This window comes from Malania oleifera, chromosome 1 (assembly GCF_029873635.1).
Source record: "Malania oleifera isolate guangnan ecotype guangnan chromosome 1, ASM2987363v1, whole genome shotgun sequence".
NCBI lineage: Eukaryota > Viridiplantae > Streptophyta > Magnoliopsida > Santalales > Ximeniaceae > Malania > Malania oleifera.
The window spans coordinates 7,284,184-7,301,148 of NC_080417.1; the positions used below are offsets into that span (position 1 = coordinate 7,284,184).

The 16,965-nt window shown below is 35.1% G+C and overlaps 1 protein-coding gene across 2 annotated transcripts in view; it reads left to right on the forward strand.

Moving 5' to 3' along the window:
- Positions 1-16,570, forward strand: part of LOC131144643 (thioredoxin-like protein AAED1, chloroplastic) — a 29,487-nt gene extending 12,917 nt beyond the window's left edge. The window contains exons 2-8 of one of the 2 annotated variants that reach the window (XR_009133863.1): positions 9,494-9,540; positions 9,645-9,759; positions 12,704-12,748; positions 12,861-12,920; positions 13,013-13,108; positions 13,226-13,397; positions 16,352-16,570. Coding sequence is in view for 1 of the 2 variants with exons in the window: in XM_058093410.1 (XP_057949393.1) it covers positions 9,494-9,540; positions 9,645-9,759; positions 12,704-12,748; positions 12,861-12,920; positions 13,013-13,108; positions 13,226-13,345 (483 nt within the window). In the remaining variant the exon portion in view is untranslated. Of the gene's footprint in view, positions 1-9,493; positions 9,541-9,644; positions 9,760-12,703; positions 12,749-12,860; positions 12,921-13,012; positions 13,109-13,225; positions 13,575-16,351 lie in introns of those variants that run through there. The other variant, XM_058093410.1, reaches the window with a different exon arrangement.
- The last annotated feature ends 395 nt before the right edge of the window (positions 16,571-16,965 follow it).

A 16,965-nucleotide genomic window follows, 5' to 3' on the forward strand; every position in this document is an offset into this window, starting at 1 on the left:
TAAAAGTGAATTTGTGCAAAAGTGAAATCATTCCATTGGGGACTGGCGATTTGGTCCTTTACTTGCAGATATCCTTGGCTGTACTTGTTGCCTTTTCTATCATCTATCTTGGCCTCCCTTTGGGAGCAAATTTTAAGGACAAGGGTACTTGGGATCAAGGACTTAAATTTTGGTTGAAATGTCAAAATTTCGAGGGGCCCCAAAAGGAAATTGAGATATAGATTTGAGTTTGCATAAATTCGACCGAAATTTTGAGATTTCGGTAAATTTGAACGAAAATTTGAAAATATTGAACAAAATTTCCAAAAATTCGGCTGTACTTCGAAATTTTTTGAAAATCATGGGAAAAAAAAAATTGGAGGGGGTGGGGGGGGGGGAGGATTTCAGTGCTGTTCTGAGTGTTCTCTAACTTTATTTTGCTTTTCCCACGTGATTTGTTGGCTCTTTTTGTGCAAGTTGTGCAACCCGTGAGTGTATACAATGGAAAAAAAAGATTTGCAGAAATGTTCTGCAGATTCAAGCCAACAATTCCACAAATTCATCAAAGGCTTAAGACCATATGGGCGACCACTACCAGTGAAAATATCTACACAAATTTTTTCTATAAATTAGCTTCATGCAGCAGTAGGATACATACCTTTGGGACCTTGAGAAAAGCCTTCTTCTTCTTCTTCTTCCATCTTCCATCTTCCATCTTCAAACTTAGAAAAAAAAAAAAAACCCTAGATTCTAGCTGCCTCCTGGCCCTAACTTCGAACTCCGAAAAGCCCTAGCCTTTGGATCCCCTCCTGTGCTTTGACCCTTCGCCCCTATGCCTCTAACCTTCGGCTTCACCCTCCACCTCTATCGTCGTTGCAGACTTGCAGCCAGCAGCAAGAACTCCCATCGCTGCAATCTTCCTCTTGGCTGAGGCTCTCGTAGAGCTGCGAACAAGAAACGAGTCATATGACCCAGTTGTAGACTCGAGACTCGAGTCCTTTGTCCATCTCCACGAGCAGCAGCGGCAGCACAAAAAAAGATTGGGTTGATTCGGCTGAAAGCCTCAAAGGCAAATTGCTGGTTTAAATTTTAAATTTCATGTTTTAACTTATATGTTTTTTTATTTACTCAAAATCTCCCTTCTCCCTAATATATATACGAGATTACCCTCTCCCATTTACCCCCTTAATCAGCCTACAATGCTACTTGCTAGTAAATATAGTAAATAGTAAGTTTAGTAACTAAATAAAATTAAAATAATTTACTAGTTATTATCTTATTATAGTATAAATTAATAAATTATTTCATTTATTTTAATATTTTAATTTTCAAAGTTTATTACTTAATAGTAATTTTTTAAAAATTATCATTAATTTTTTAATTTTAATTTAATAATTTAATATTTTTCTTAGTTATTAATTTATCTTTATTTAGCATCTAAATATTGTTTCTTTTAAAATTGTAGAGTAACATTCAAATAAATTTTTTTTAAAACAAATTTAGAGTAATTTAACACCTAATCATTATAGCCTAGTAATTAAATAAATTAAAGTAATTTACTACTTATTTGCTCAATATAGTTTAAATTATTTTATTTATTTGACTAATTTAATTTTCATAATTTATTAGTAATTTTGTACATTATCATTAAATTTCGTAAATTTAATTTAATATTTTAATGTTTGTCTTATTTATTAATTTTATATTGATAATAAAACATCTTAAATAATTTTCTTTAAAATTGTTGACTAATTTAACACCTAATAACCTTGTAGGAAAGTAAAATTATCTACAAAAATTTTTGAAGGAAGAAAACAAAAGATCCAGCATGGGAACATGGGTACCCGATGTCCAATGTAAAGAATGGATTTATTTGCAAATACTGCGGAATACGAATGAAGAGTGGTGGTGCAACAAGATTAAAAATGCACCTAGCAAATTATGACCCATAGCATAATATAAAATTCTACGAACATAGTACCTCCAGAAGTAAAGTACGAAATGCGAGTTGTTTTAGAAAGAAAAGCAACAGCTAAGGCAAAGAAAATAGAAAGAATGGAGGAAATAAAAAATGAATTACGTAGGAACTTGATGCAACCACAAAAAATTGATGAAGAGGACAATGCTAACGATATTGCATACCCGCTCGACATTTCTCCTTATGAAAGGTCTACATATCGTCAAACATTCTTTGCTTCAAAACAGATGGAATGGGAAAGAGACCAATCCCATAGGTTTGCAGGTAGCCAACAAGGAGGCAGCTCTGGGGCTGGTAGTAGTGGAGGGCAACCTCCGATGAGGCGATCTCAAAGTGTGAGAGAGCTAGAAACAGAGCCATATATTTCAAAGCCTTCTCAATATTACAAGTCAGATGCAACAAAACAAAAAATTTATTCAAAGGAGTTTAAAAAAAAGAAGAAATGAATATGTTGATTTCAAAGTTTTTTATATATGATAATGTTCCACATGAGAAGGCAAAATCATCTCATTTTAAAAGCATGGTATGGAGTTGCTAATCAGCAAGAACGGGAGTTGATCCACCGACTCCCTCTGAAATTAGACCAAAATACCTTGATTTAGAGGTAAAAAAAATGGAAGGTCACGTAGAAGAAGTGAAGAAAAAGTGGGCCACGTATGGCTGTACTGTAATGTGTGATGGATGGACAAGCCCTACAAAATTATCCATCATAAATTTCATGGTTTACTCGAAAGGAAGCATAATTTTTCTAAAGTCAGTAGATTCTTCTGACAAAATAAAAGACCATGAATACCTATATTCCCTGTTAAAACATGTTGTGCAAGAGGTAGGAAAACAACATGTTGTCCAGGTGGTGATCGAAAATGGCAGTGCCTACAAAAAAGCGGGTCTAAAATTAATGAAAAAATTCGACATGTATTGGATTCCTTGTGCTGCCCATTGTATTGATCTCATTTTTGAGGAGATCGGAAAAAGAGAGGCAATAAGCACAGTGATCTTGCAGGGGAGACAGATCACTAATTTTATATATAACCATGGATGGTTGCTTGCTAAAATGAGGGAGCACTGTCAAAGGGATACTGTGCGTCCAGGAGCCACATGATTTGCTACAAACTACATTACCCTTGATAGCCTAAAAAAAAAAAAAAAGAAGTAGGTTTAAAATTTCCATTCACATATGATGAATGGGCCGGGTATGCTCTTAGTCGAACAAAATTGGGTAGAGAAATTGAAAGCACAGTTCTTAACCATCAATTTTGGGATAGAGTGGCAAAAGTTTGTAACATTTATGAGCCTATATATCGAGTATTGCAAACAGTCGATAGTGAAGTGTGGCCAACATTAGGAGTTGTGTTTGAAGCAATAAGGGTGATGAAAGAGGCCATTGAAGTAGGTGCAAGAAGTGCAAGATGGGTTCTGAAAGTAATTAATGACCAGTGGAAAAGAACCCCTGAACATCCTCTTCATGCAGCAGGTATAAAATATTTATAAATTTCAAGAAATTCATATATCAAGTTACTTATTACATATTTATATTTTACTTTATTCCAAAATGTCTATACAAAGGTGGTGTTGGGGAAGATCCTTATTTTCTTGATGCAGTTCATAAAGTTTTTAAGCCACATTTCTCTGGCTTGTATCAAATTGGAAATGAGGTATATTTTTAAAATAAAAATCAAATAAAATAAGTCTTAGTCCATGTTTAATTATTCGATAACATTTTTTTTAGATTATTCTATTTAGAGATGCTAAAAGAAGCCTCGGAGAAGTAGTTGCTAAAACAGCTAGGGCAACCATGGCACCTGGTAGTATTTATATATGAATGTAAAATACAAATTTACAAACTTCAAGTACAATCTACTAAGTACTAACTTATGTTTTTAAAATATCTTGCACAGCTGATTGGTGGATGATGTGTGGATCAAGTGCTCCAACCCAAAGGAAGCTAGCATTGCTCATTTTTTCACAAACTGCATCTTCATCACCTTGTGAATGAAATTGGAGCACATTTGCACTTATTCACACAAAGCAAAGAAATAGACTAGCCTACACCATACTTCAGTAGCTTGTTTTTTGTTATTACAACATGAAGCTTCGAATAAGAGATATGGAGGCCGAAATGGACAAAGTGGTTGAACAAGATTCCCTGGACCCTCTTGACATATCAGATAAAAGTCCCCACCCATAAATGGCCAAGCATGCACGAGATAACTTTGGCATTGATGTTAATCAGGTGATTTTAGAAGAAGTAATATCTAGTAGTGATGATTCACTAATGAATCTTAGGTCTAGATATGAAACTTCATCCACTATGCTTTCTAGTGGTGATGATGATAATGACGGTGACGATGCTGGCGGTGATAGATCTAACCCCGGCGATAGCAGTGGGCAAGGTGGTGATGATGGGGATTATGGAGGAATTGAGGGATGACAAGATTATAGACCATAAGTGGAATATACACGTCTTCCTCAACTAGAAGATGAGGGTCATAGAGAGAAATGCGTCCAGTTGATAGGCAGTACAATTGTAGAAAGGGAAAAGGGAAGATGCATCAAATAGAAGAGGATACCTTTTCCTTTAGTATGGAATCTATGAGTATAGGAACAAAACATGACTCTAATAGTTATAGTGGTTATAAATCTACACAGAACAGCTTCTCACAATCTACACATGCCAACTGTTTCCGTATGCATATGAGCAGACACGACAATATGGAAATTGACAACCACATGCCTATGGGTATGGACAAACAGGCCAAGAATATGGGTATGACCAGTATGCAAATGCAAAACAATCCTATGGACATACACAACAAGTAGATCCTACAAGAAGACATCCTAGTCCAAGAAGATCTTCTGGCCGAGTAGAAATTGCCATGAACTAGATGACTATGGAGGAGTATGAACAACACTACACCTATATTCAATATTTTGGAAATTATATGACATGGAGTGATTATTGTAAACAATATATGTCATCTCGAAATCCCAATGATAGGGATAGGAGAGATGACTTTGAGCCACCAAGAAAGTCCTTGTGGTATTAAATCATTAAATGTATGATATTTATTCAAAATGTAGTTGTTTAAATGATAATTTGTTGCCTTAAATCATTAAAGAAATAGCTTCAAAACTTTATAATCATTGAATGTTCTTCACTTCATAGTTTGTTTCGCGATATGCAGTTTAATATCCTGCACACTAAAAACTTGTCATATATGCATTTTTGTAATGTATTTTGATACCATATTAAGCATAATCATCTATTTTAATATTTCCTAAAGTTTTATTGTAAATTTCCATCATTTACTATAAATTTTTTTAATTTCTTTAAATCAAAATCGAAATTGAAATTTCCATCGAAATCGAAATTTAAGTCCTTGCCTACTGCATAGGTTGCTGCAAAATGCTTGATTGACTATGTTGGAGAGAGTTCCACCACGCCTAAGCAGAATAGCATGCTGGATGGAAATCGTGGAAAGTCTTTCAAGAGGGCCAAAAAAATAGGGGAGTTGACACCAAGGCTTTTGCTTAACCATGTCGTATCAGGCTTTCAACATATCCAATGATAAGGGTAAGTTGGCTTGCTTTTAAAGTCAGAGGCTTTTGATAGATTTGCTGATATCCCTCACAAGTCATTGCTTAATGCCTTTCAAGCTATCATTATAGAGGGGAAGACAAGGATAGGATGAGGAGGAAACCTTCAGGATGGGTGTAATGCAATTACTCAAATGTGTTGGAGAGGTAGATGAAAGAACAAAAAAATTATCCAAGCTAAAGGGTTAATGTTTGTGGGTTTGTGGATCGATGGGAAGAGCACCCATATTATGGTGGATATCGGGGCTACCCTCAACTTTGTCTTATAGAGAGAGTGCAGAGATTCAACTTTAAAGTGCAGAAGGACTCAGGAGCATGAAATCAGTTAACTTTGCAACCTAACCTACTTTGGGGGTAGCCAAGCAAGTAATTATGAAACTTGGATCGTGGACAGGATGTGCGAATTTCACATGGATGTTTTCCAAGTGTTACATGGAATGGAATTGTTAAGGGGGAGAGTAAGACAATATCAATGCCCTTTGATGGCTCCCTTTGTTTGATGGGAGATCATTCTTGCATGGTGCAAATTGTTGCAAAGAAAAGGGGCGACAAGAAGTTCCTCTTAGCCGTGCAACTAAAGAAAGGATTGTAAAGGGGTGAAACGACAAATTTTTCTTTGTTAGTGGTGGATAAAGATGTAGGACAAAAGTGGGTACCTACTACAATTCAAGATGTGTTGGAAGAGTACAAAGTTGTCATGTTGGATAGGCTACCACACAACTTTCTTTCGTGATGAGGTGTGAAACATGAGATCGAGTTGTTACTAGGGGTGAAGTCTCTTGTTAAAAAGCCATATTAAATGGCGCCTCTAGAGTTAGTCAAGTTAAGAAGCAACTTGATGAGTTGTAGGAAGCAGGTTAATATGACCTTTCAAAGCACCATTTGGAGCACCAATGTTGTTTTATAGAAAACATAATGGGAGCAAACGGATGTTTGTTGACTACCACACACTCAATAAAGTGATTGTGTGCAACAAGTATCCCATTCCACTAATTGTTGATTTGTTCGATTAGTCAAGTCATGTCAAGGACATCACTAAACTTGACTTGTGGCTAGGCTACTATTAGACAATGATAGCAGATGGTGTTGACTCTGTGTGATACAGTATGTGGTATATGAATTCTTGGTTATGCCTTTTGGGTTGTTGAATGCACAAGCGACTTTCTGCACATTGATGAATCAAGCGTTTCATAACTTCCTCAACAAGTTTTTGTGGCATATGTGGGTGACATTGTTGCCTATAACTCCACTCTGGAGGAACATGAAGAGCATCTATAGAAAGTCTTTGACAGGTTGAAGGAGAACAACCTTTATGTGAAGAAAGAGAAGTGCTTTTTGCTTAGAAGAGTATCAAATTTCTTGGTTATGTGGTTGAACAAGGTTGTATTCGTATGTATGTGGAGAATATGAGAGCAGTTCAAGATTGGAAGATCCCAAAGACAATCAAGGAGCTGTTTTCCTTTCTTGAACTTGCTAATCACTATTGCAAGTTCGTGGAGGGTACTCGAGGAGGACTACCTCATTAAGTAAATTGTTGAAGAAAGGTCATAGCTAGAAGTAGAGCTAGAAGGGAGTATGAAATTTCTTGGTTATGTGGTTGAACAAGGTTTTATTTGGATGGATGTGGAGAATATGAGAGTAGTTCAAGATTGGAAGATCCCAAAGACAATCAAGGAGCTTTTTTTCCTTTCTTGAACTTGCCAATCACTATTGCAAGTTCGTGGAGGGTACTCGAGGAGGACTGCCTCATTAAGTAAATTATTGAAGAAAGGTCACAGCTGGAAGTAGAGCTAGAAGGAGTGCTAAGGAGCCTTTGAAAATTTGAAGGAAGTCATGATGTGGGATTCACTACTTGCTTTTCTAGACATTATGAAGCCCTTAGAGGTACAGAAAGATGTGTTAAATTGTACTCTTGGTGGAGTCTTGTTACAAGATGGACATCTTGTAGCGTATGAGAGCTATAAGCTTAGTCAAGCTGAGCGGAACTACCCAACTCAAGAGGAGGAGATGCATTTCTTGCTTGACTTCAAGTTAATGGTGAAAACAGATAACTTAGTTTTCAGTCATTCTCTATACAACTTAAGTCATCCCCAAGCAGACACATTGGAAAAATTCCATGTGTGTTTGATTTCTCTTTGAAGCACAAGTTGGGATGGATGAATTAAGTCATAAATGCACCGAGTAGGGAGGCTGCGTTTGTTGCCTTATAGCTGGTAACGCTTAATGGTAAGGTAGCACATTAAAGAGAACCTTATCAAAGATCCAGGTTCTTAAAACCTTATAAAGTTTGTGGAAGAGGGCAAAGCCCGCCAATTTTGGTAAGAGGATGATTGGTAACCAGCTTTTTGTGCATCGAGCTAGTGACTTGAGGAAGACATTGTTGCGCGAGTGTCATGACACCCTTTGGGCAGACCACCTTAGATGACGTCGAAGTTTGGCATTGTTGAAGGAAAGGTATTGCTGGTCACACATGCATGATGGGTTGGTTGAGTATACGTTTCCTGTCTTACTTGTCAGCAAGGCAAGGTTGAATAGAAAGAAGATTGCGGAGTTGTTGAAGCCTTTTCAAGTACTAATGAGACTGTGGAAGAGTGTCTTACTTGACTTTGTCACTGTCGATGCCCAGTTTGCTAGGGCTTACTTTTAGAGTTCCCTCCCTCTATTCTACTAATTATAAGATTCATCTACATATTTTGAAGGTCCAAAGGCCTTCTAGTCTTTGGTGATAAAATTACCAAAATACCACTAGCCCCCTAGAGGGTCTCTTGGCATCTTTTGCGAAAGTGTGGGGTTAGTTTGATCAAAGTCGGGTGATTCTCGATTAATTGAGCAAACTAATTGAGGGTTCTCCATCTCTTTCTAAACTTTCATGAGCATATTTTGGGTTTGGATTAATTCTGCTTCAATTTCACTTTTTTAAGCTTTGAACCATCTTTTATTGAGATATAAGGTCCAACTATTATTTTCCTTTTTAGAATGGGGCTATAGTTGTGTCTAAACACCCCTTTTGGGCAAAAGAGGAAATTTCCCTTCATTATCCTGATAGATTCTTTTGGTTGAGAACAAGACTTGGCAGCGAGGTTCCTCTCTCTCTCTCTATCTCTCTCTCCCCTGTTCAAGGTACACCCCTATCTCTTTCTTTATATTGGGTACCCATGATTTTTTTTGTGTGAATTCCGGCTCATGTTATCTCAACAAAATCATACCTTTGCCATAAAAGAATGTGTTTTTTTGTTTTTTGCATGTGATAGCATGTTTCCAATCTTACCATGCTCCATGTTGATTATGTTCACAGTTTGCTTAGTCTAAACATGATAAAAGCAGTAGGCTTAGGATTAATGTAATTTGACTTAGAAGGCTATGTTCAAAGGAGAGGGAGGAGATGAATTTCACTATGAATCAAATGGAGGTGAAAGTGGAGATGGATAATATGCTCAAACTCGCTCTGACAAAGAAGCCACAGCACTGAAAACCCTGCAAACTTCGTGTATGTATGATCAGTGAGTGCAATGGATTGGATATCTTCAATTCCTAATCTTAGGCCCATTATGGGGGTAGAGTGGAGCATGGCTTCTCTAGTTTGTTTGCCACATCGCCAGAGTTTAGTCCTGGAGTGTTGGAGCAGAGCCCGTAGACTGATTATTAAGCTAAGAATGATATAATAGATTTTGAAGATTTTCTAGACTATGGAACACTGTATAAACAGCAAGGATTTGGCCCTTGCTACGGATGACCTGTCTGGTTTTTATATTTCTTTCTATTTTGTGTTTGTAGTCTAAGTTTCTATCCCAAAATTATATTTGGTAATCTAATGTTTGGAGACCTGAAATTTGTAACTTTTCCTAGACATGCAGAAAAGTTCTATACCATGGTTTCACCCAAGTGTATTTTTATCAGCATTGGAACTTAACCATTTTTTTTTTTAATAAATAATTTCAGGGAATGGCTGTTGTTGCGCTTTTAAGGCATTTTGGATGTGTTTGCTGGTATATTACTAATTAATTTAAAACCATTATATATATATATATATATTGCTGCATTTGTTATGACTTGTCCTTTCTTGTGCTCCTTTTGGTTTGCATTTATTCAGCTGGGAACTTGCTTCAGATTTAAAAGAATGGAAACCAAGATTCGATTCTGCTGGTGTTAAACTAATTGCTGTTGGTGTTGGTACTCCTGACAAAGCCCGTATTCTTGCTGAGAGGGTATCTTTTCTCCTTCTGTTTCTGTTACAATTGTGTCACCTCCAATTTCAAGGAAAAAAAATGTATTTTAATATAGCCACTTTGCTTTACTTTATAGTCTTAATAGTTTATATACTATAACAGGGTTCATTTTCATTATTATTTATCAGATAGATTGGAACTATGGTTAAGTAATGTTTTTTCTAATTTGATATTACTTCGTGATTTCCACCCCCCCCCCCCCCACTATATTGCATTATTCTAGCATGCACCTGCATATAGCCTCTCTTGTTTGTCACAGTGCCACTGTGTTCTAAACAAACTTCGATTTTTGTGGAGGGTTTTTATTTTGAATTGGAATTTTTAATAGTCTACCAAGTGAACTAGCAGTAATAAGATGCTTTAGAAATTGGGGCCTTAGACATGATCGGAACTTGCAACAGTCCAGGTTCTATATTTGTTCGTGGGAGAATATCTGACAACATGGGGATACCTGTTATTAACTTGGGAGTTGTTACTGAGGAAGTTTTCCCTACATTGCTATCAAGCGGATTTGTGGCATGCCCTTTGTGGCTTTTTAAGACTCTTTCTGAAGTTGTAATTGTGTTTTAGACTCTTAAGCATTTTCCTTTTTATTCCCCTTATACACTGGTGCCTAGCATCTTGTTTCTTCAATAAAACTTTTATTGACTAGTTCATTTATTGGCTAGTCAGTACTTGCTTAAAATACCCGACCAGCAGAAGCAGGCTAGCATCACTGTGTTTGCTACAACACCAAACATGATATACTGGTGTATTAAGAACTATCCAATGTTTGTAGATATTTTATTGTGGTTCTTTCTTACATCAAAGAACTATTTAATTATTTATACGAGAGTGCAGTTATTTTTAATTTACAATTCTGAAATTCGGATTTATATTTGTGGGCTATCTTATCCTCGTCAAGCCTTATTGCGAAATGCAAGTTGTGACAACAAAGCCTAAAGCCTTGCTGATCTTCTCCTCGTCAATAACTTTCCTCAGTGCACATTTTTACAGTATCAAGTGCCCTAGAGTGCTGGAGTACTTTTTCTTAGAACTCTTAATTACAATTATACAATATCAATGGTAGACATGATTTGACTCACCAGTTAAGACATTGAAACAACCAGGTGATTCCAAATATTCAATTGCCAAATTCTGTTGGAGATTGAATTCAGATTCTCTCATTTGCAAATGTGGTCTGGTTTAAACGTGTTCAAAATTTTTTCTTTCCTAATTTTACTGTTTAATTACTGAACATGTTTGTCTATATATTATTTATTTAGCACTAAGTGAGATAATAAAGAAACAACCCAAAAAAACCATAAACAATCAGCTCCCATTTGAAGCTAGAACCCCCAACTTGATGCAAAATTGATTCAGGTAGGGCGTAAGATTCTTGGATTCCTGGTAATTTTCTTCCATCTTCACATGATACATCTTCTTGCAAAACATCAAAAGAAGGAATAGTCTTAACCATCTTTTGTTAGTAAGGCAGTCAATGGTGCAGCACTTCCAATGGGGAAATACACTTTCCACTTGCATGGAATGTTTGTTTTGCAGAATGAAATGGGGTAGGAAAGGAATGGAATGAAAATTTGAATGGAAGGCATGATGATATTAAGTAGAAAATTTTGATTCTATTCCTTTTGCCATGCCATTTTCTATGTACCAAATGTGTAATAGTTTTAAGTAAGCATTGATGCCCCCTTAAACTTGTGATTGTTTCAATTCTTCTCCGCAGTCAATCTGCATAATAGAACATATAAATAACAAATTTATCCTCAGTATAAATTTTTTGAAGTACCCTAGCAGCATAGACTTATGCTGTGTTTGGGAGCATGGATTTCAAGCTTTGGATTTGGATTTGGACAAAATTCAATATAATTTTGTATTACATCTCATCTAAATCCACACAAATCCAAGTTCAAAATTTCTCTTAAACATAGGGTTTTTATTTTTACAAAAAGTCTGTTTATGTGAAAAGTTGAGGACAAATTTGTATCCTACATTTTTCTTACAATGGAGTAGAAGTTCCTGGTCATGGTGGGGTGGCACTAGAGAGACTGGGGGGAAGGGTTGGAACAAGTTAAAAGGTCTGGGAATAAGTAAATAATGAAAGTTCTGGGAGTGGACCCGCGGGTCATTTCAGCATTTGGGAGTCTTCGGTTGTGGCCTGTTTGGGATAGGTGGGCATTGAAACTTATCCAAAGCTTTAATGTTGTGTTTAGAACCATGACCTTGGACCTGGATTTGTGTGTGAGAACTTGGATGAAACTTAGCACTGCATTTATCAAAATCAACACAAATCCAAATACAAGGGCTGAACTCCAAAGCTCCCAAATATAGAGTAACTCTGTGTTTGAAAGTATGAATTTTGAATTTTGGATTTTGGATTTGGATTTGGACTTGAACAAATTTTAATACAATTTTATATTACATCTTATCCAAATCCAATATAACTCCAATCCAAGGCCTATCCAAACATAGATTAAGTGTATTTTACCCATTCAGAAATTATGAAGTCATCTTTCTCTGAAGGGACAGAGACAACAGCTGCATGTACGACTTAAATAAGCAATAAATAAATCACTAGCATCCAAAATTACAAAGCAAGCATAAACCTCCTTGCCATGGTAGTCCCTGATGATGTGTCGTGCAAAGTTGAGGGTCTTGCTGCAGCATCAAAGTTGATTTTGATTGATTCACCTGAGGATCCTACCAAGGCTTCTGATCCTTCTACTTTTGACTGGGGGACATCACAACCTCCATTTTTCTTTGCTCCAGCAGGAAATCTTGGATTGTCTGAGATCTTGCCTATGGCATTCAAAACTAATATTGCAAAAACATACATTATTTCCTTGATTGTGTTTACCATATACCCTGTTTTTTTTTTTTACTTTTTTTTGGAGCTTATTCTTTTTTAGCTAATGTTTTATGACAGTTACCATTTCCATTGGATTGCCTTTATGCCGACCCTGATAGAAAGGTAAGATGCTTCTGCCATCACAATTGTGTTCACCCTTTTTTAATTTTTTATTATTTTAATTTTTTTTTTCTTTTGTGATTTTAAATTATGAGAAATACATCTTTTGTGTCAGGCATATGACGTCTTGGGCTTGTACTATGGTATTGGCCGCACATTCTTCAACCCAGCAAGCGTAATTTTATTTTTCAATTTTCTAGAAACTATCTATTCTAATGTGATTTTATTTGCACTGTGTATAATGTACATCCAACTGTAATTTGATAGGCGAAGGTCTTTTCAAGATTTGAGGCTTTCCAGAAAGCTTTGAAGAACTATACAATTGAAGCCACCCCAGATGATAGAAGCACTGTCCTGCAACAGGTTTGTGCGAGTCTAACCTGACATCGAGGATTTATATTCACTTAATATTAGGCCGTGGCATTTGCTTTGATGGCTGAGGCATTTCATATTTGTTTACTTTTCTTCTCCCCTGTTTAGGGAGGAATGTTCGTCTTCAAAGGGAAGCAGCTGTTGTATGCCCGGAAAGATGAAGGGACAGGTGATCATGCTCCTTTAGATGATATTTTCAACATCTGCTGCAAGGTCCCAGTCGCATAAAGATGCATCGTGTAGAAAGTACTGTTCAGCTTTTATGAATCACCACCACCAGGTAAATAAATCATGTCCCTGTGGTTCAGGTCGCAATGACAAGAATTTTACTTTGCGTCCTTTGATTAAAGTAATAGAATGTTTCAATGTTTCATATATGAAAATGAATTTTGTAAATTAGAACATTACTGTGCAGTCCCAATTCATCTCTAGTATGGCTTGAAGCCTGCGTTGTGCTTGCCTGGTTTGTGTCCCTCACTGTTATTTCAGCATTGAAAATGCCTCAAGTCTTAAGATTTGAAGTGTCTTCTTTGGTCAGATTCTACATTGCATGTTCTGATTTGAATCCTCTTGAAGAGAAAACGTTCTAAGCATAACCTGCAAGATGTATGTATTCTGCGGAGCATGAATTTTTTCTTTTCAAAATGATGAATGGATAAAACTTTCTAATCACCAACTTAAAGAGAGATTATAGGAAAACAATGGTCTAAAGGTCAGCTGCTTGGACACAAGGAAGGCCATCGACTATCCAGATGAAGACCTTTTAGTTATTTATTTATTTATTTTTATTATTATTATTATTATTATTATTATTATTATTATTATTATTTGTGGTCTTGTTGGTCTATTGAGAAGTCTAATTTGAAATTTGAAGGTCTACTTAGTTGTGGAAAACCGTTCTCATTTTTCATTTTAGCTTTTCAAAGAATTACAAAACTTAGTTAATTTTTAAGTTTTACAACATTTGTATGCAAAAAATGAATAAATTTTTTTTTTTTTGGTACTATTAGCCTGTGGAAATAGTTTTATTTTTTATTTTTATTTTAAATAATTACAAAAATATCAACTTAATTTTAAATTTTTTGAATTTGTATAGAAAAGTTAAAAAGCATCATTTTACAATTTTTAAGATTTTAGATTTCATGTTTTTTTATTTGAGAGTGAAATTTAGATTTTGGAATAATACCTTATATAATCCCAAATACTATCTAATATCTAATTTCTTGGAGCATATTCCGATTTGTGATCTCAAATACTACCTTATATAATTTTTTAATTTTTTATACTTATTTTAAAATTTAGAAATAGAAATAAAAAATTATTTTGCGCAATTGAACAAATATTTGAATTTTTTTTACCATTTTAATAATTGTCTTGAAAAATTTTAAAAATAAGTAGGAATTTTATACTTTTTAGAAAAAATTAAGAAGAAAATGTTTTTTCATAATTAAACAAGTCCAAAAAAATTTGGATATGAGACCTTTCATTATCTAAATGTTGGAACAAGAATAGAATATTTATGGGACAAATAATCTTCTATTTTTAAAGGTTAAAACTAGTTTTAAAATCCAACTTTCTATACAACTTTTAAAGTTACCTTTTGCTTAACTCTAGTTAAATTTAACAATTTATTAAGCCCTTATATAGGACAATGTGAGAATATTATGTGGAAGAATGGTAAGAAAATAATAATAAGAAATTTTTTTTTTAAAATCTTGTCACAACGTCTCGGAGGGGTCAACTTATAAAATATAAGCGCGTTGAATATCCAAATTGTCTTAAACCAAATAATGAACTCAATCATTAAAAAAAGGAGTATTATATGTGACGAGAAATAGGTCATGATATAGTCCAATGGAGTCACTATTAATATATTTTTACCCTAGTTGAGGTTAGAACATCTATTTAATGTACCACTAGTTTGTTAGCTCTAAGTTATTCCTAAGTTCAAGGAAATCGATAATTAATAGTCTGTGTTATTAGGTCGGATTCGAGAGTATAGTTATGTAAAGAGAAGGTACTAACATTCCTTTATACTCGTCCAATTGATGTATCTGATTTGTGACGACCCAATTTTTGTACCATTTTTTCCTCATACAATTAACAATAATAATCAATCTATCAAATATCTTTGATACCATTTATCAATATAATTCGACCCGAAGTGGGGCACCAGGTAATTTGTCCATCAATACATACAATCCATGCAGCGGAATACACAAAGTGTTTGGGTCTATATAACTCATGACTGTTTATTTTTCATTTCATTTCATTTCATTTCTCATATTTATATTTTAACCAATGAGTATCCACCAGCATATAGCACAATGTGTTTATAACTCATGGCTGTTCATCATATTATAACATACAATTATCGTGTCTGTAATAAGGAACCATCCTAAGGATATTCACGTCACATCGTCATGTATTCGCCCCACATGATTGGGTTGTGCTGCCTGTAGGCGGGACCTAGCCATGACTGACATATCAGGTTAGATCAAAACTAAATGCGTTTGTAATACGATTGGCCTACCTAATCCTGATTCGGACCCTAGGGGGTAACTCTACTCTTCACAGGTCCAATCGACTGTCTTGCCACACTCTATACAAGATGTGTGGTTGTATTAACACATATGCTAGCAACGGTACCGTGCTCTCTGTATAATTTTGGTCAATCAGGATTCTCATTTCTACATTTTTGTATTCATTTTTCATCACATCTATATATCTCATCTTATCTGTATAATTCTCATCATATCTGTATATATATATATATATATATATATCTCATCTTATCATTTTTGCATAAAACATCTTTATGTATATCACATATCATCATTTCTATATAAACACATCTGTGTATATCACATATCATCATTTCTATATAAACACATGTGTATATATCATATCATCATTTTTGTATAAAAAAACATATATGTGTATAAATCTCATATCATCATATCTATATAAAACATATATGAGTTTCTCTTATCTTCATAGCTGTATAAAACATATTAGTATATCTCATATTATCATATTTGTATATCTCATAACTTCATTATTGTATAAAATCATATATGTGTTTCTCATAGATCATTTCTCAGTGCAAATCATATATTTTAGTATCAATCACATTCTAGTATGTTGACTTTATAGGTCATATCCTGTTTTGATAATGACAAATATCTTTGAATCTTACCCGTGCCCTGAGTTTGTGTACATGAACATTTTTAGCACGCAAGGGTAAGGATACGGTGGAGGCCATGAAGAACTCAATGCTCACATCATATGGTGGTGTTTGGAGAAGCAAAGGAAATGAAGACAAAACATTTTTCAATTGTATTTGTTGTTTAATTCATTTGGGTTTGTATTATGGTTTGTAATAATTAATGCATCGCATGCATGATAGGTTGAATAAACTCAATGACTATGGAAAAGACTTCAGTTGACAGACGCCAGGTTTTTAGGCTAAATTAAAAAGCCTGGGCCGTAGATTGACCATAGGTCCCCATGAACATAATGAAAAATTCCTAAAAGATTAAATATCACACTTACACTTGTAGGGACAAAACTTATAAGGCAAATTAGCACTTAACTTGAAGCTTGAAAGGGCTTGAGCTGATCGAACTCGGCGCGTTAAAAATGCCTCAGTCAACTGAATAGGTAAAGAGCCAATGAGTTGACTTGGCTCGGGCTACTAGTCCAAATTGAACGTATTGTTCACGGTTAACCGAACATAAAAGCTGACATTTTTTACCGTCCCCGGCCGATGGAATGTTTAGTTCAAAATAGGCTCGGTCAACCGAATTATGGAGTTCGGTAGACCAAATTGTGCATCGGTCGAACGA